The following is a 20,817-nucleotide window of genomic DNA, read 5'->3' on the forward strand; positions in this document are numbered from 1 at the left end:
CCTCCAGTTTGCGATCCCCGGGGCACTAGAGATAAACTAACCTCTAGTGCCCAGGGATCTTCTTAATGAATGCGGCCGTGGTGGCATTCATTGAGAACAGTGTGTGATACCCGGCACTAGAGGTTAATTAACCTCTAGTGCCCCGGGGATCGCACACTCTTCTTAATGAACGCAGCCACAGCTGCAATAATTGGAAGGAGGCCAGGCAAAGGAGAACCTCCTGACATTATATTATAAGTACCGTATTTTTTGCCGTATAAAACGCTCCGGCATATAGGACGCACCCAATTTTAAAGGAGGAAAATCTAGAAAAAAAAGATTCTGAACCAAATACTGTACTATTCCCCTTCTGATCACTCATGTGCCATTCATACCGTATTCCCCTTCTGATCACTCTGTGCCAATTTAAATTCCCCTTCTGATCACCCTGTGCCATTCAAATTCCCCTTCTGATCACCCTGTGCCAATTTAAATTCCCCTTCTGATCCCCTTCTGATTACTTACCTTTTTCTCCGCCGGGGAACTCCGTTAGGGCAGGGATCAGCTTGCTTCCAGGTTACGTGCTTTGCGGCGACGCGTGTGCCGGCTTCTTCTCGCTGTGCTCTGCAGGAAGGAGGAGACACGCGCTGCAGCCAGCATCGAGGAGAGGAGAGAAGAGGAGACGTACGCAGGATCGGGGTATCGGGTGAGTATGTTGTTTTAATTATTTTTTAAAATGGCCTTTGCCGTATAAGACGCACCCACTTCCCCCCCCCCCCCCCCAGTTTTGGGGGAGAAAAAGTGCGTCTTATACGGCGAAAAATACGGTAGCTCTTACAAATGATACATTTGTTACAGATTTGTATCATTTGTAAGAGATACTTATATTACAATGTCAGGAGGTTCTCCTGTGCTGGGCAGCTTCTCAATGATTGCAGCATTCATTGAGAAGAGTGTGCGATCCCTGGGGCACTGGAGCCTAATTAACCTCTGGAGCCCGGGAAACGCAGAGGATTTCCAGACCTCCCGGCGAATCATAAGGCCGCTCTCACTTACATTTTTGTTAAGTGAGAAAGGCCCGATTCACTATTTCTGATAAGCATAAGATCACCAGAAGCCAAAACCCAAGTAAAACCTTCTCTGCAACCTTCTCCACTTGTTAAACTCAGCTCTTTACCATTCCTGAGATGTTCACCCTTCATGAGATGTTCACCATTTTTGAGATCTTAGATTTTCACAATGCCCATACATTAACAATTCCATGCACTGGACACATTTGCAAAGGTGATGTGCTTAGATTGCTCAAACTCTACCTATGCCACAAGTCCAACTTTTAGAGGTATATAGTGGTCTCATGGTAGATTGTCTATGTATGTGTAACTGGACAATCCAAGTTACCATCAAGGCTCCATGATATGTTTCTTTAACAAAAATGTTATCAATCATTATGTACATAAAACACTTTGGGGTCTATTAAAAGAAAATAGGCTTGGATAAACCAATTATTGTTGAAGATCTTGGGGGTAAAATTAGTCTTTCATTAGTTTAATTTTATGTTTGCAAGATTAAAAATTTGATGTGCATAGTTCATTAGAGGTAAAGTTAACTTTATGGGTTGAGATAAGAGTAACATTTGAATTAGTGTTAGGGTGAGAGGTTGAGGGGTATTTTATATTGAGTAACAGGCTAGGTAAAGCTTAAGAATGAAGTAGATCTAAGCCTCAAATGGATGAGATTTAGTTCCTTTTTTCATCTATTTTTGCATTTTTCTGACCATCCTGTATATAGTCAGGGCTATGGTCCAAACAGTGACAATGGCATAACATGTCTATGTAATGAGAGCCAGCTTGACTTTTCTATCAGAAGTCCCTGGATGACAATGCAGATCAGTTGAGTGACAGGCTGATCAAATGTCTTGATTGACTCTTTACCTGAAGTTTATGGATGACATGAGAAAACTTGGGAAACAGGCTTGATCAAGTGCCTTGAGTGCATCTCTGTCTACAGGTAATGTGTGACCATGCAGGGGACCAGTTGGGAGACAGGCCTAATAAAGGGCTTTGCCCGAGTTTCTACCTTAAGTCCATGAGTAACCATGCAGGGGACCAGTTTGGGGACAGGCTCAATCCAGTGCCTTGACTAAGTCTCCAACAAAAGGCCTTGGGTGACCATGCAGGAGAACAGTTGGTAAGCTGGGAAACAGGCCTAATTAAGTGACTTCACAAAGTCTCTAACAAAAGTCCTTGAGTGACCACTTGGAATACCAGTTTAGAGACAAGCCAAATTAAGTGTCTTGACTGAGTCTCTACCTGAAGCCCATGGGTGACCATGCAGGAGAACAGTTGGGAGACAGACCTAATTGGGAACTTTGTCTGAGTTTCTACAAAAGGTCCATGGGTGACCATGCAGAAGACCAGTTGGTAGACAGACCTAATCATGTGACTTGACTGAGTCTCCAACAAACGTCCTTGGATGACCATGCAAGGGAACAGTTGGGAGAGAGGCCTAATCAAGTGACTTGACTGAGTCTCCAACAAAAGTCCTTGAGTGGCCACTTTAATGACCACTGGGAGACCAGTTTAGAGACAGGCCAACCTAAGTGCCTTGACTGATTCTTTACCAGAAGTCCTTGGGTGACAATGCAGAAGAACAGTTGGTAGACAGGTCAAATCAAGTGCCTTGACTAAGTCTCTGCTAGGAGCCCATGGGTGACCATGCAGGAGAACAGTTGGGAAACAGGCTCAATTAAGTGCCTTGACTAAATCTTAACCTAAAGTCTATAGGTGACCATCCAGGAGAACAGCTGGGCGACAGGCTTAATCAAGAGCTTTGCCTGCCTTTATACCAGAAGTCCATGGGTGACCATGCAGGAGATTAGTTCGGAGACAGGCCCGATCCAGTGCTTGATTAAGTCTCTAACAAAAGTCCTTGGGTGACCAGTTAGGAGGCCAGTTGAGAGATGGACCAAACTAAGTGTCTTGACTAATTCTCTATCAGAAGTCCTTGGGTGACAATGCAGAAAAATAGTTGGGAGAAAAGCCCCCACCTAATTGCCTCAAGAAAGACCTTCATGGCATAATGAGTAGGTGTTGTTTGAATTCAATTGCAGCTTTAAAAAAACAATAAACATGGTATGAGATTAGAGTGAGTGTTAGGTTGTAGGTTCACACCTGAGCTTAGGGTTGGGTTAAACCCACCTCTAAACATTTGGATTCTCTGACACTATGGGCCTGATTTATCTAAGCTCTCCTAGACTGGAGAAGATAGACTAATATGGGAGAACCTAGGTGATCCAGCAAACTGAATTACTGGATCACCAAGGTTCACCTATGATAATCTTGTAAAGCCTTGTATTTTGTCCAGCCGTTTAAAGCTTATTAAATCAGGCCTCAATATATGAAACATTTGAAGAAACAATGTGATATCTTACCATGCATACGAAGGGAGTGATCACAGACCAGCACCACTTCATCCAAGGGAAGGGGCGGTAACCAATCATTCGAGCAATATCATCCATAAACCTATCGGCACCTGTAGGGGCCACACAAAATAAAATGTCATTGGCTGGCAACTGTGTATTACGCATCTGGGGTAAAACAAGAATATGCCTGGAGATGCATCACAAAGATAAGCAATTTCATTGTACAGCAGATTGAGTGCAGCGAGTGTGACGAACCTGGCATGAGAAAAGCACTTTGGGAGATGCTCTGCGGCATGTTGGCAGCTTGGCGCCCAAGGACAAAGCTATATTAAGGAGCGATTTGGACCGAGGAGCGCATGCCCTGGATTGCAGCCAACAGAAGTTTATGCTCCAGCTCCCTCATCAGCTTATGAAGGGTTTTTGGAGCACTGAGAGGGTTTTCTGTAAGGTGTTATTAAATTGTTTGAAAACCCAAATTCTAATTTTTTTTTAAATGTTTGACATCATCAACCATATATAGCGCCCTTCAGTTGTAGACATGCCTTTTGTTAATGATTTGCAGCATGAACATGAGAAGTGACAACCCTGCAGGGGGTAGATAAGCCTTCAGATCCTTTCCCCGCTACTAACAAGGATAATGGCAGGATCAACATGTATATTCTTCAAATTAAGTGGATACAATGTAATTTTTGTTGTTTTTGGAGGAAGTTTCACACCTATTTGTTGTAGCAACACGTGTTTACTAATGGACCTTTAGACTACATAAATGGACTTCATAATTTAAACAGGAATACTCTTCTATTTTTAAAAAGCCTAGTGTAATATCAAATGAAACCAGTAGAGGTCTCACCACTAACACTTTCTACTTGTAGCTTAAAAAAATGTGATCCTGAGCAGATGGAACTCTAATGTATTGACTCATTAATGCCTTGTGAATAATACCAGGGCCAAATGATTAAATTCCACAGGACTCATTGACCACGTGAAACTCATGTGACTGTTTTCGGAAAGTGTGTGACACATTAACCACAATCAGATTTACCATGCAGCTCCATTATGGGCTAATCCACCCTTCCAATGTTATATTCCATTTGTCCTGATCTGATGATAAGTTTTCTACCTAAAAAGGATATAATAGGGGCCAGGTGGATGCAGAAAGTTTGCCATGCCAAAGAAACCTATAGGAGCAATTTGGCTTTGGAATACCCCAAAATCCACCCAACTGCCTGGACATTTAGGAGGAATTCAGGCTACTGCATTGCAGAAGGGAGCAGCTAGTAGGTGATCATGTTATGGATATGAAGGGTGGAGGGGCCATTACTGGCCAACACTGTTTAGGATTTTGACAATTGAGTTGCCCGCCAACTTACCGTATACCCATGCTATGACCACGCACTGCCAAAACGTTTGCCACAAAAGGGTCATTCCACTGGCAGAATAATAGTCAAACAGCTGGAAAACGTACATCCCACCCTGGGGAGAGAAATACATACGTGACATGTTATGTGTATTACACATCAAGCCAACCCCTCTTCAACACACACTTCCTCCTGACGCCTTGTCTTGCACATCCCTAAAACTAATAGAACCATTTCTATTGGGAAATGCAAATCACATGGGGCTAAATTCCAGGCAGACAGTTATATACACAAGGGGACTGCATATAAAGGAATTTTTTCACCTGCAAATTCTTTTTTTTTAATTCTTGCCTGACCAGTTTAAAGATATACACTTTACTAAGTGAACAGCCTTATATGCCTTAAAGAAATCAACCTTATAGGTTTGTATGATAAGAAGGAATACCTTGCACTGCATGCACACTTGGTGTTTACTTTACTCTCTGATGTATTGTATTGTACTCAGAACATTTGCTTGTATTTGGCTACAAAACAATTACCCCACACCTAGAGATCGGAGAACTACCGGGACACATGCCAGTTACTTCTTCTGGTAGTCATGTGAATGTACCATGCAGCAAAGAGAAAACAAGTGAACTCGTTACAGTTATTTGAAAGCAGTGTAATAGGGATAGGTTTGATTTAAACAACAGTAGGACGTGTTAATGACTGATGGCATACAATTTGCAGTTATATATGTGCTCTTTATATGTCCATTACATAAGCAAACTTTGCTTCCCGTTTCACAATTCTACACAATGGCTGTGCTTTTAATTTTCATTGTAACAATGCAAGGCAGCTGACTTATTGAAAACAATGCACCCCTTCTGTGGCTGATTTCTTATCTCTGGTTGAATGAGAGCCAAATACACAGCTCCCCCTATTTGTAAACCTAAAACATTCAGTATTCAACAGAATAAAAAAATATGGAAGAGGAAGCGTATTAAAATGTCAAATAGAAAATTATTTATTCAGAGAAAATACACTACTCTTTCTCTTTCAGTCATCAAGGTTTAGCATCATATTCATGTTCCTGTTTTCAGGAAGCTATAAAGAGGTCCCCTCCCACCAGCCATGATCTGCCTGAATTGTATGGAGAAGCACAAAGAGCTCATGTTGAAGTCATTCAGTCTCATATAAGTCATGTAATGGAAACTGAAAGGTTTTATTGAGTCATTTCATAGCATATCAGTGAGGAAGTAATGAACCTCAAGCTTTAACAGAAGAGTACAAATTTAGCATGAATACATTTAAGGGCCATAAAGGATCTGATCTGTGTTTGTGCATGCATTAGGCAAGTATAACTATTGCCAGACTATAGGCATCCCAAATCTCTCTCTGAAGCATGGGGTGGCCCAGTAGATCTCTTTCAAAACAGGAAGTATATACACGTCCCATTGTCCACATATACAAGGCTACTGGGATCCCTAATCTCTCCAGCTAGAAAATTGGGTAGCCCGGTAGATCTATTTCAGAACAAGAGGTATTCACATGCCTCATTGAGAAAATATACCAGGCTACTGGATCCTAAGTTCTTTACAACTGGAGCATCGGGTAGCCCAGTAGATCCATTTCCAATAATAGGTATTCATATGCCTCACTGACCGAATATAGCAGGCTATTGGGATTCCATATTTTCTACAACCAAAGCATTGGGAAGCCCAGTAGATAGTGTATGCACTAAGCAAGTATAACCATTACCAGATTATAGGCATCCCAAATCTCTCCAACGCATGGGGTGGCCCAGTAGAGCTACTTCTAAACAGGAAGTATATATATGATCCATTGACTACATATACAAGGCTATTGGGATCCCTAATCTTTCCAGCTGGAAAATTGGGTAGCCCAGTAGATCCATTTCAGAACAGAAGGTATTCACATGTCTCATTGACCACATATACCAGGCTACTGGAATCCCAAATCTCTTGAATTGGAGCATTGGGTAGCCCAGCAGATCCATTTCAGAACAGTAAAAAGTATTAACAAGCCTTATTGACCGAATATACCAGGCTATTGGGATCCTAAATTATCTCTATTTGGAGGATTGGGTATCCCAGTAGATTCTTTTCAGAACAGGAAATATTCATATGTCCCATTGACCATGTAGACTAAAAGAGAAGTCCTCATTTTTGGACAGTGGATGAGACCATGTAAAGGATTCTTTTACACTCCAGTTTTTCACATGTACTAGCAAGGCAGTATGGACAGTGGCAGTTGTTGTGAAGTGACCCAGTGTCTCAGTGGCAACAATAAATTTACAGGGATATTTACACTTACCTCTGTCAGCATGGAGAGGTCTATGAGGAACATTACCCCACAGCAAATGGCCACAGCCACCTCTCTCTGGTATCGGAAATAGTAGCGGGCTGGGAGAAGGTCCAGGATGGCAGTAATGAATCCTTCCACACCGACAAACTGTAATGAGATATACAGCTATTCTCAGTACTGTAAAAGTTACATTACATGGTACTGTATGTACAGAAAAAGTTCCAAGAACACCACCCCAGCCACAGGTGATGGTCAAGTAGCACTCTGGTGTTATGTTACATTAGAACATTCTATCTATTGAACCTACTATAGCTATGAAACACCAAGAGGAGTCCATGCAGATGCTGGGGGCACATACAAACCAAATATAATTTGTTTCCTTGCTAGAAACAAGCTTAGTGCATCATTAATGCTTGGTAAGAGTGCTAGCAACATCCCCAAATGAGAGCTCTTGTTATCTTGAGGGAACTACGAGTGGTTCTTCACTACCATTACCATTATGTGTCACCATCAGGGTGAACCATGCAAATATTGAGTGAATGAGAATCCCTTTAGCTCCTGGATGATGGAACAGTCTGGGACAATATGACAATAGTTTTCTTTGTGTATTGTGAAGCTTCTGAGGACTACCAGTGGTCATTGGTAGTTTCGACAAAAATACCCCCAGATCATCTTTAGTTGGCAAAAGCTTAACGTTTATTCAGCTTTAGGGCCCATGGGGGGCTGCATTCGCCATAACACTATATATATATAAGTATATCACCACTTCACTAACTAGTATACCCTGTGTCTTCTGGACTCCATACCCAACCAAATTTAGCATAAAACATATCTGATTACCTGGCTGTCCAAACCGAGAAGCAGCAACATAAAAAAGAACAGAGCAGACCAAAGAGGCGCCACTGGCATCAGACTCACTGCTCTTGGATATGCAATAAAAGCCAAGCCTGGCCCTGTGAATAGGAAATAAGTAGATTATTATATAGATTTACCAAAACATCTAACCCATCATTATATAAATAAATACAGTATGTATACAGTGGACCTATAAAGGGCAATGATGGGCTCAATCTGAAGTCACATGACCCTTAAATGCTTATCGGTTTATCCTGCGAATATTTTGGAATGCAAAGCTGATTTCCTGTCCAATTATGTCATCAATGGACAACCTCTGGTTAGCCCCCTCTATCTTGGAATACTAATATAGACTGATGGTGGTATATTGTAGCAAATGTCTACACCAAGATTGTTCAACTCAGGTCCTCAACGGCCACTGGCCAGGATATTTATATATTAGCAGAGGTTGTCTTAACCATTTGTAACCCATTCCACTGTCTGGTAGACAAATACCCAAAATATGTGTTAGTCCTAGTCCTCGAAGCTTGGATTTGCACATTCCTAGTCTATACAGTGACAAGCATCTCAAAGGATGAGTTAGGATCAGAGTAATGTGATAGGATATGGCAAATTTTACATTATGTAGAGACCTTGAATAAATGAATTTTAATGGAAGACCATTTTAACAGAAAAATACCTGATTCAGCCACTTTTGAGATGTCTACTCCTTGCTCATTAGCCATGAATCCGAGGATTGAGAAGACCACGAAGCCAGCAAAGAAACTGGTCCCACTGTTTATTAGTGCAAGGATAAAGGCATCTCTGTAGGAAATAGAAGGTGGGTTAATATTTTTATAAATACCATCCAGTATTTATATAGCGCCAACATAATATGCAGCGCTGCACAAAGTCCATAGTCATGTCACTAGCTGTCCCTCAAAGGGGCTCACAATCTAATGTCCCTACAATAGTCATATGTCATTAATACAGTCTAAGGTCAATTTTAGGGGGAAGCCAAATAACCTAACTGCACATTTTTGGGATGTAGGAGGAAACCGGAGTACCCGGAGGAAACCCACGCCGACATACCATCTCCATGCAAATAGTGTCCTGGCTGAGATTTGAACTTGGGGCCTAGTGCTACAAAGGTCAGAGTGCCAACAACTGAGCCACCATATAAGCCTGCCATAGAAACACAAATAAATATATTCTATTCTTATAAGTGTATACTAAAGTCTAAGGGGCTCCTTTACAACTAATGAGGGAACCCAGTGGGGTATTGTCAATGGCAGCCATCATTGTCTAAGCCAAACTGGAAGAATGGCCATTGGATATCATTTAAATTTGTATTTCCCGAAGGATAACCAATGCATCTTGGGGGGAAACACATGCTTAGAGCTGATTGGTTGCACTTCCTAGTATCCAAGATCTCCTTTAGGACAGAGGTCGCCAACTTTTTAGACCTCACGGACCACTAATTTCACCGACTCCAGGAGCTGTGTGTCACTCAAAGGGGGAAGACACTTCCCCCATAGTGACATCATAATGCCTGAACCTGCCCACTCTTCCATCAAAGGTCTGAGCCTGCGATGGAAGAGTGGGACACAACCCGTCCACGTCTCTGAGCCTGCGATCCGTATGGGGAATATGGTCCGCGGCTCTGGCTGGTGCACCCCCCCAGCGGGTACCTTCTTGTGAACCCGCCAGAGCCGCTGACCACCAAAACTTTCTTGCGGACCACCGGTTGGCGACCGCTGCTAAAGGATGTTTGCAGTCTCTGACCATCTCCTGCAATATGTCTGCAGTCTCTGACCATATCCTGCTGTGTATTCAGTCCCTGACCATCTCCTGCACTCTGTTTGCAGTCTCTGACCATCTGCTGTGGAATGTCTGCAGAATGGATCTGGGCTTTAACTCAATATCTCACAGTTTGTCCCCAGAGGATAATGGTCATTGTATCTTCATTTCCCCATGTGAAATTTGATGAGGACAGTCCGGCTCTATTTATAAGCTAAGAAAGTGACAGCAGCTCCAGGAATATCTGTTGCTGACCAGCTGTTGAGTTACAAGTCACTTCCATGAACCGAGGAAGGGGATGCAGATTCCGGAGGGCCATGCTGGCACCTCGTGGACACAGCTTGGAGGTCTAAGATCTGCATTACAAGTAACAGCTGAGGTGTCATGGAGACTCAGTGCTCAGGTCTTCCTTTACAACAGCTGCTCAGGACCATGAGCTGCCTCTCCGTGTAATACTGCTGTCAAAGCACTCATCTGTTCTGATATGGGGACATGTCTTCACATTGCCGATTTAAAACTAAAAAAGCTAGATTTCAATTAACAAGCAATAAATTCAAAAATAAGTAATACCTAATTTATTTTTTAGCTGCTGCTGATCATTTTTAAGGCTGGTTCTCTGACAGTGACAACAGTAGAACACTTGTATTTCCAGCATCCCTATAATCTGCAATAGGGGTTCATGTGCCAATGGACAATGGATGTTGTTTTGCACTGTTGTCACCATTAAACAAAAACAGCCCTGAGCAGCCAGTCATTGCTGGAATTCATGCAAACAGATAAAGGTGCAGACGCACAGTTGCACTGAGATACAACAAAATGAGAATTATTTATGATACACGGTGCTAAATAAATGCTGCCACAGTTAACAACCACTAATAAATATATTCTCGTTAAAAAAACACCATACGTCGTCTTTAAGGTGGATTTTATTGGAGCCAGTTACCTTTGTTTGACTTAGGCCACAGTCTGCGTAAGTACGAGGGAACGCAATGTGAGGGGTGTTTATTGGCCAGTTGGCAGAGAAATGAGCAAACAAGTTTACCCCACATAACTATGAACTTCTTTCATTCAGCCCTGAGTACTGTGTGTGCCGTACTGCTCATCCTCTACCCACACGGCTATACAAGGAACTAGACACTACCAGGCTTATTTCTCAGTGAAAAACAGCTCAATTGGTGCGGAAAAACAACCACCGAGGGGCTTGTTTGCCCGTCCTGTGATATACGGAACAAATATAGGACATTTTCATTCTGTGATTTTCTTGAGCATAATAAATGGCCAAATACTGTCATAAAAAATGTACAACCAGGGATGGATTAAAGCAAAATAACACTCCAGTTCAATGTATGGGGTCTATTTATAAAGCAGTGAATCTGACATTTGCCAAATCTGGTGCAGAATCAATCCTTTGCATCAAAAATACATGGATCTGCAGGATTCTCCAGCAGAGTGAATGTTGGACTTACTGCTTTAAAAAATAAATTCCAGAGATAGGTGTTTTATCAGCGGAGCCTGTAGCATACAAATTTAGGCACCTTAAGGCACCATCTATGAAATCAAAATCCTTACTGAAGATTTTGTGGGCAACAATGACAAATAGGAAAGACCATGTCCTTATCTGTCCCACCTTTAAGAAGATGTCCACTTTTCCTATTGGTAACCATGTCCCTGTATCTACCCAGTAAGAGGGAGAACTTCAGAAACCAGAGGAACTTGGATCTGAAAGTGGGACAGTCCCTCTGATCATTTCCTGTCATATGTTTGCAGTCTCTGACTATCTCTGTAGTGTATCTGCAGTCTCTGACCATCTCATGTGGTATGTCTGCAGTCTCCGACCATCTTTTATATTATTTCTGTAGTCTTTAATCATCTCCTGTACAATGTCTGCAGTCTCTGACCATCTCCTGTACAATGTCTGCAGTCTCTGACCGTCTCCTGTACAATGTCTGCAGTCTCTGACCATCTCCTGTACAATGTCTGCAGTCTCTGACCGTCTCCTGTACATATGTGCAATCTCTGACCATCTACTCTAGCAAACAATCAATCATTGCCATTAAAAGCAAAAGGACTTGGAAGATTCTCCTTCAGAGAATATTTGGTGAATGTTAGAGTCACTGCTTTATAAATAGAATTTTATATATTCAAGCAGGGAAGGACTTACATCATCGGTGTGTGTTGGCATACACATTTTTTGCACCTTAAGTAACCTTCAATCAGGATTGCCTCATTATAGCAGGGTGTTTTATTTCTAGTCCTGATCTGAGAAAGTGACCTTCTATAAAATGATTATTACTACCGATGATTGTATGGCCAGCAATGATACAAGGAAAAGCCACCCTCTTATCTGTGCCGCTTTAGGTAAGTGTTTACATAGGCTATTAGTAAGTCCAGCCTTGTATCCACCCAAGAAGGACAACTGTTGTCCTTTTTCTTCGGTGGATACAAGGCTGGACCTACTGATAATCAATGTAGACACTTACCTAAGACGGCACATAAGAATTTGGGTCTGAAAGAGGTAAAGTCCCTCCAAATCAGACACAGTTAGGCTAATGAACTTCATACATCTCCCTCCACTTGACTGGCACAGCCATTGTCAAAACTTTCTACTTATGTCATCTATACAACATTTTATATATATGCCAACACTAGACGTTCTTACTTGTAGCAGTCATTGTTAAAACGGTTATAGCTGCCCAAAGCTGTAAGAGCTCCGAGTCCTATGGCATAAGAGAAGAAGATTTGAGTCCCGGCATCAATCCACACCTAATGAGAGACAAAGAACAGAATTAATTTACAGGTGCATCATCCAATCATAGATCAAATAGTGCATGATAAATCTAGCCTGTCCTATTCATTGTTTTCTCTCCCTATTGTGGCGATTTACTCTCTTTTTTGCCATAATGGCCATTGCCACCATAACAGAAACATAGGAGAAACCCAACATATGTTTTGTCTGCAGAACAAGGTTTGAGAAAAGTTCCTCCAGTGCAGTCACCTGTTTCAGGGAGATATTTCCTCTGCATCTTTAAAAGTAGTTTTTATAGGTGACACATTAGAAAGTCTATTAGAACTAGGGGGTGGGTACACAGATTTTGTCCTCATGAAATGTCCAAACCATAACATACCCAGGCCTGTTTTGGGGGGTTGACTGTGCAATGGGTTAGGGTCCCTACATTTTCCTGATAACAGAATAGCATAGGGGTTCAGACAGCTGAAATGCTGTACATTTAAAACCACCAAGAAATGTAATATATTATAAATAAACTGGATTAGAAAAACAAGGTACTGTAAAACGTTATCAATAATGTGATTTTGTAACAGCTTTAGTATTTAAAGCTTAGCATTTGGCTTCAGCTCCACAATTCCCTGGAATTTGGTAAATATTCAATGATGAACATTTGCTCTATTTATTAAAATGCATTAGAGCATCTTTCAATGGATATTCACTCAATATACTGTGAGATTCCATGTTCTTTAATAGGAAAAGTTAACTACTGTATTAGTGAGCCTAGTTTTAAGACTTTAAGAGACTTTCCCCAACAAACCCATAAATGACCCTCTGACAAAAAATCTGTCAACACTGGATCCATGGACTTCAACCACTTGAATATGAACACTGAAAATAATAATATATATTGTGGAAACAACTTATCATCTAGTTGTAAGGACAAATGATGAAAATTCATTGACAAAATAATTTCTTCTGTTTGGATTTATGGGAGGTAAATTGGGTTCGTCTGTCAAAACATCTTCCTTCATACACTTTAAAAAGACCTTACATATCCTGTCGCGGAAATAGAAAGGTTTTATTACCTGGGCAGTCCCAAGCTTAGACCAGTCGGGCTTAAGGTAGTATATAATGCCTTCAGCAGCACCTGGCAGCATGGCACCTCGAACAAGAAGGATGAGCAGAACCACGTATGGAAATGTGGCCGTGAAATAGACAATCTGTAAAAAGAACAATTCATGTTTTATCAGTTAATAAGTAAACATTAGTAATATGGCTAAACGATGAGGGGTCTATTTATAAAGCCAGGAATCTAGTCCAAACATTTTTTTTGGGTGGAGGATCTTCAAGGTCCATGTGTTTTCAGTAGTAGAAATTAATTCTCCACCAGAAAATTTTAATATTAATATTAAAATATTAAAATATTTAATATCAGTTAATATTGAACTCCCTGCTTTATAAATAGGTAGTTATTATTTGGATATAACCTGGAATAATAAACATCTTTTCTACTGTAGGCTTTATTTTCCAAATGATCTTAGAGTTTGGAGGGCCCTGACTTATCACAGTTCTATCACAAACTCAAAGGCAGTCTAGCCGTTACGTGATAATCTTCATGTCACAATGAATCAATGTAAAGCACCCTCATTCAGAGGAAGGTCATTCCTAAGAGCGGAATGAAGTTCATTTATTAAACAGACAGCTTGTCGGGAAGAGGTATTAGGTGGCCAATCTCATTCAGCATGGTATGGTTTACTTACAGAATAATGATTTCGTTAATGGCTTGACAAGACCATGATGACAATAGAAGATGCCTTCTCATTAGAAAGTAAATGCGCTGTGCCAAGGATGGTCACTCCTTAATAATTAGCACCTTGGTTAACATGTATCCAAACCCCCACAATAAATGTCTCTCATTTGATTTATTTTGGTCTGTTAGGTAAACCATTCAAAGTATTTCGGTATATCTGATAGAAGCAAATACCTGCATATCCTGCCAGTTAATACTATCACCACTTCCAAGATCACCAATGTGACACGACCCTTAATTCTAAAGAAAACCCTGCTTTTGGTATATATACAAGAAGAGTCAGAGGTTGTCTGCAGTTCTAACATATTTCCTGAGGTGACAACTCTGCTCCTCCATATATGCAGTACAATGGAGCAGGGTCCTCTCCTCCTGTATCACTGTCTGTATTTGTCTGTCATTTGCAATGCCTATTTAATGTACAGCGCTGCGTAATATGTTGGCGCTATATAAATCCTGTTTATTATTAATAATAATAATAATAATAATAATAAATGTTGACACACTGGGACAAAAAGTGCAGAATTGTAAGTTAAATGTAAAACTAATTCAGTGAACACACGTAAGAACTGGTGAACTGTAATAAATTATATTCACATACTTGGGTTTAGATGCACTTGGCTAAAGTAGAACATAAATCCAGAGCACTATAAAATGTGCTACAGGCGGATTTCCTATTACAGAAAAGACATACAATGCCTGTTCACAGTTTTCTTTACTCGGCTTAGTGTTCAATTTTGGCATCTTAGATGAACCCCTTCTTAGGCATGGGAGTTCATTCATCCTGGTTGGCCACCAGACCGTAGAAGGTCCCCAGAAGAATAGTGAAGATGTTGGAGTTGGTGAGGCAGCTTTTAGCTCTTGCATTACTAGAGGTCAAGTGAGTTTAGGTCTCCATAAACAGAAAACATACAGATCACATACTATAGACCAGTGTTTTCTAACCAGGGTTTCTCCAGGGGCTGCTAGGGGGTCCTTGAGCAATGAGCAGTTTGTGCTCCTCAGGTCAGTTACCACTGACACTGACAAATATTTTTGGCTATCTGTATCTGATTCTTCCCAATGGCCAGCAATGGAAGAGGCATTTATCCTCCTGACCACCATGCTAATATACTGTGAGCTGTGCATATAGTAATGACAGCAGAGGTCCTAAAGATCTAAAAGTTAGCTCAAGAGGTTCAGCCAACTTACAAAAGAGAAACACTGCTTAGTTATTTTATTAAAAGTGCAAGTCTTGTGGTCATCTGGTGTAAGCAGAATCTTTTGCTTCTACATCAGGCATGGGCAAACTACGGCCCGCTGGCCTAATACAGCCCGCTGGGCTCTTCAATCCGGCCCTTCAAATATTGGTACAAAATTGTCCACTGGCTAAAGAGGGTGACCAACAACATAAAAATGGGTGACCAACAACACTGTTCCCATTGAAATGTTATGTAATTTGAATGTAAGTTTTTCTTCTTTTAGTTAACAGCTTTTACACATAGTTTATATAAGTTCATACAAACACTCTCCATTCATCTGATACTTGCCCGGCCCAACTCTCAAATGTTAAAGCTCATTGTGGCCCCTGATCCAACATGTTTGCCCATCCCTGTTCTAAACCCTACCAAGCTGCTACCCCTTGTAGGAGTTCTGGATTCTATTTTCCTTTCCCCTTTCATGTGTATGACCTTCTGTAAAAAAAATAACTCTACAACATATTCAGCCTTTTAAAACAAGATGAACAGGGTTCAAGTGACCAATATCTAAAGCAGAAGCATCTTGACATACCTATGTAGCACGTGCTATACGACTCTGTAATTACATGGAGGCCCAGTACAGGAAAGAAGATCATATCTCAAAGGTCGCCTGGCTTGCTGCACTCTTTATTCAATGTGTATATATAAACACTTGTAAGGATGGAAACTGATCAAATATACCAACTTTTATATTGAAGTGTTGATCACTGTTTTTAGCTATAGGTCCCTATCAATGTATTACATTTAGAATGATTGAGGAACCTATGAAGAACATTCTACATGGCCAAATAACTTCTTTCTAAACTTCCATTTTTATCTCCTAATCTTATCCAGTAATGCAAGTTATCTCAACATTAGCACAAATGTGGTCAACATAACAACATAATAAGCTCAAGACAGTCATCCTTTCACATAGGTATATTTATATTCTTCTAATTTACCAAACACTAATTAACCAATAAACAAGTTAGGTTTAAAGGAATGTAATTTCCCACAGAGATAATGAGCTTCTCATTAGCAATTTAAATGGCCTTGTTAGTAGACACTCATTGTACAAGAATTATTTATTACAAAATTCTCCTTCACACTGGATGTGCTCTTTGGACGTAGCGTCAAACAGTAATGAAGGAAGTCTTACGCACTGCAGAATAGTCATTAGTGAATAAACTTGATCTCTTTGAGCACTTTAATAAAAAGTATTTCAAGTATCAGCAAGAGAAAATGATTGTGTGCTTATAGGATCCACAGCCTAAATGTGACAAGGTCTACTCATTGTGGTTTGACCACACTGTTGGCACGTATGTTCACAAGAAATGTACTTCACTCGTGAGAAGAACCTTGTGTTTAGATCATGATACAGAGAAATGCATTACACTTTCTTATAGCAGTAGCTAACTAAAGAATGCTACAAGTCAACCCCAGCATTTTTGGTTGCCCATTCCTTCCTCTTTTTATTAAAAAATGTCTTTAACTATACCTTAATCCCGCAGTCTTCTGGCTTAAGTGGCACCAAATGTCCTCTGTTCATAGTGGGTTCTCGTTACCTATCATGTGGTAAGTGATACTCACATTGTGATGTATGAGAGCCACTATGACCTAGGATACAGTAAACCCATTCTATGTGTTTATTCACCTTTTATAGCCAGGGTCCAAGCCAAAAACATTTTATGGTGATTATTCCCCATCAATTATTCAAATCGAAAGAGGACCAGAGCTAAATAACAGAGCCTCAGTCCTAACGCATTGCCAAAAAGTTGGTGAATATTGCAGTATGGTGAGCCTTTGCTTTTTTTGCTGGGCTATTTATTTGTTAAAACATATACTGTATACCATAGATGCTATCATGTCAGTGAGAGTAACTCTTAGGTACAGTTTACTCTCCAGCAAGGAGAAAAGTACACAAGGGTAACATCACCAAATCTAACTCCAAATCTTTATAGACTAGCAGTCAGAGGCAGCAGTTTCTTGAACCCAGGTGCATAGGTGCATATGCACAGGAAATACACTGGTGTATTTCAGTAGGAATTTAAGACGGAAGGAAGAATCTTCAGGGTACAGCTCTGATACATTTAACACTTCTAAATGTTCTTAAAGCTCATTGTACATTTGGAATAATAGGTTTTTTTGGACTGACTTTCTACAGCAAGAAATTTTAACCAGGGTTCCATGGAACCCTATGGTCCCTCCAGTAGTATTTTACTTAAGCTTTCGTTGTTTGACCTCCTATCTGATGTTGCTTGCACAGTTCCAGGTTCAATGTCATTTGGCAGAGCCAGTAGGATGGTATTAGGACTCTGTAAAGAGCATTCATTCCTGATTATCATCCTAATGAGACCCTCAATTAATTCTTTTTATCAGAGGAACCCTGAGACCTGAAATTTATTTCAAGGGTTCCTTAGGGCTAAAATAGTAGAGAAAAGCTTTTCTACAGGGTAGCACAAAGAGCAATGGTTGGCAATCATCAGATTCACCTTTCTATTGGTTGGATACAGCTTGTTTACAGCGCTTGCTATTGCTTTGGATTCATTACCAGAGTAGGGTTGTTATTCCTCTTTGTGTTACATTTCTTGTGAACACAGCCATTGTCCTGGTGTGTTAATCAGCAACAGACTATGTTGAGAAGTAGGAGAAACCACCCCCTCCCTTCTTATTCAGAAGCATATGGATCCCAAGAGTGTGACTAGCTTTGCTGACCAACAGATTGCATGGCAGCAGCTGACAATTCAAGCATTCAGTAAGTAGGGAACACATGTACAATAGGCTCTCAGAACAATGCTCTAGATTTCTCACTTGGAAAACAAAATTTAGTGCATTTGATTTTCTGTAATTGAACATCCATTCACATATCCTACTTGTGCTCTTCTACAGACAAAAGGAAGATAAATAAGTACAAAAGGGCAGCTGATCCCATGCACACCACAGCACTGTGTTGGAGGGCGTCTGGCGCAACAATTAAGAAATGCAGAAGTTAACAATTCTTAGCTGCCCCGCATTTAGATAAAGGTGCAAAGGGAGCTAAATTTCAAGTTTGTATGGTTCAAGAAAAAAATCTTATAAAGCATTATGTATGTCAAGGCAAAAAATATATCAGTAAATCTTTCTATTTGTTACATGCTCATTTCCACATACATTTCTACAAACGAGGAGGAGGTGGTTATAAGATGAGAGGAGGTGCCTTGATGCTCGGCAGAGACAACATTGCTTGGGAATACGTGCAGCAAAGGCAGGGTTGTCACTTCAGTGGTAGCACTAGGAGCCTGAGATGTCTTTTACCAAGCATCAAGATATCACTTGAGAGGAAGGGTAATTTAATGAGTAATATATGTTCTACATGATGGCAAGAACATATGGATTTTGATAGGATTTCAATGGACAAACAAAATGGAAGGGGAGTGAAGGAAACTTTTAGGCTATTGTTAGGGCTGCCATTTATTAACCCTGTAATGTACAGTTACTTTAGAACACTGCACCATACCACAGAAAGCAACATTTAACCCTTGTCTAAATGAAGCTTCAGCTGCCTTCCTCAGAACCATGCCTCAACAAAAAAGACATCTGCCCGTGTAAAGATCTCTTTCAAATACCTGTATTCATGAATGGTAAGGAAGGGAAATTTCCAGCCTATGTTCTAAGAAGAACATATCTCATTGCCTAATAAACAGAAAGAGCAAGGAAACCAAGTCTCGACATCTCGGCTTGATAACTAAATCCTTGGATTAGGATTTTAACTAATACTAGAATCCCTGTTCCAGCCACCTGCTGCTCTTTTATTTGTCCCAGACACGCTCCTATGCCACCAGGAAAGCCCACCTAGGAAGTCAAGATGGAAGATTTGATATAAGGCGCCAATGACAGTTAGAGGGTAAAGCCATCCAAGGCTCTGATGTGTGGTCCGATTCATTCTTCTTCATTGTTAGACCGTTGCTGAGCAATTGGACATGTTCTCATTCTTGTACCATGTTAAAGAGAAAGTCTCAGTTCCAATAATGATTTGTAAAAACTGCAAGGCAGGAACTAGCGTGTTTCCCTTAACTATACTCCTAAAAAAATTGTAGCTATTAACTGCCCAGATATGTCTATTCTTACAAATTTACCTATTGTGCATGCACGGACCCTTCTTTCTCTTGATTGCCTAAAACTCATACCTGGCCAAATGTTACCCCCCTCCCACCCTTTTCTTATCACCCAGTTTATCCTCGCCTGCTTGTTGTTTTCTTACTTTGTGATGCAACATGCACAAAATCTGCAACTTGGTTCCACATCAGAGATGTCTTATTGGTTCCTCATTGGAGATGTCTTCTTGGTTCCTTCACCGAAGATGTTGCCTTGGTTCCCTCACCGAGGATGTCTCTAGAGTGCTGGAAGCTGACAATTTGCAAATGTTCCAGTGTGGGGTGGTCCTCTGCAGTTCCCGAAGACCAATAAATAGCCAACGTGTCCACACCATGCAAGTAGCAATGTGGACACCAGAAAAAACAGCAGAAGAGAAAAGTTTCGGGACTGAAGCAACAATACAGAGGGTTAGTGGGGGATAAATAACATTCCCATCAATACCTCATCTGCCAATTTTTCGGTCTACAGCAGGGGTCAAACTCTGGCCCAAGGGCGTAATTTGGCCCCCAAAGGAATTCTAAATATGATGTGCAGCTGGCCCGCCGCTGCATTGAAATAGCGTTGCTTCTACAATTCCCGGCATCACTCGCGCCTATAGACCAGCGGCCTCTCTGTCTTTGCATGGCCCCGCATTGGAATGTTTTATAGACGCAGGGAATTGTAGTAGCGGTGCTATTTTAGTGAACAGGGAGTTCCAGGCACTCATAACATTAAGTCCCGCATTGAACTGTTTCATTGACACAGGGAATGCGGTGCAATTTTTCTAATATAAGCTTATTCCAGATTGATTATTAAGCTAAACCTCTTTGTTTTCATATGGAAAGGGTTTATATCTAATGAGAAAGAAAAACTTCCTCAATGTTTTCAATAAATTTCAAGGTTGGCCTGCGACTGTGTTTAAGTTTTTAATTTTGTCCCTCTGTGTATTTGAATTTGACACCCCATGTCTACAGCTAATCTGTTGACTTATGATACCCATTAATAGGAGGACTGGAAACTTTTGACCTACAGGGGTGGGGGCTGTGGGCTTCAGAAAATGCCCCACACAAAATGTGACATAATTCATTAATTGGTGGATCTGGTAAAAAGTGGATGTTTCTAATGCCCATGGTCTACTGTAACCCAACTTTTCGTGTCTTTCAGCAGCTGTGATCAGAGTTGCCCCCAAAACAGGAAAACATTACAACGAGGGCATATTTTATGAAGACAACTGTCTAAAAGAGGATCTGCTT

General features: G+C 40.8%; 1 protein-coding gene across 1 annotated transcript in view; it reads right to left on the reverse strand.

The window, feature by feature from the left end:
• Nucleotides 1–20,817, reverse strand: part of SLC6A8 (solute carrier family 6 member 8) — a 56,477-nt gene that overhangs the window by 8,354 nt on the left and 27,306 nt on the right. Inside the window, exons 5-11 of the mRNA XM_072431147.1 lie at nt 13,513–13,647; nt 12,359–12,462; nt 8,600–8,724; nt 7,906–8,018; nt 7,075–7,212; nt 4,771–4,873; nt 3,410–3,510 (exon numbers count right to left, since the gene is read on the reverse strand). Of these exons, the coding sequence (XP_072287248.1) occupies nt 3,410–3,510; nt 4,771–4,873; nt 7,075–7,212; nt 7,906–8,018; nt 8,600–8,724; nt 12,359–12,462; nt 13,513–13,647 (819 nt within the window). The remainder of the gene's footprint in view (nt 1–3,409; nt 3,511–4,770; nt 4,874–7,074; nt 7,213–7,905; nt 8,019–8,599; nt 8,725–12,358; nt 12,463–13,512; nt 13,648–20,817) is intronic.

Source organism: Pyxicephalus adspersus, chromosome Z (genome assembly GCF_032062135.1).
Source record: "Pyxicephalus adspersus chromosome Z, UCB_Pads_2.0, whole genome shotgun sequence".
Lineage (NCBI taxonomy): Eukaryota > Metazoa > Chordata > Amphibia > Anura > Pyxicephalidae > Pyxicephalus > Pyxicephalus adspersus.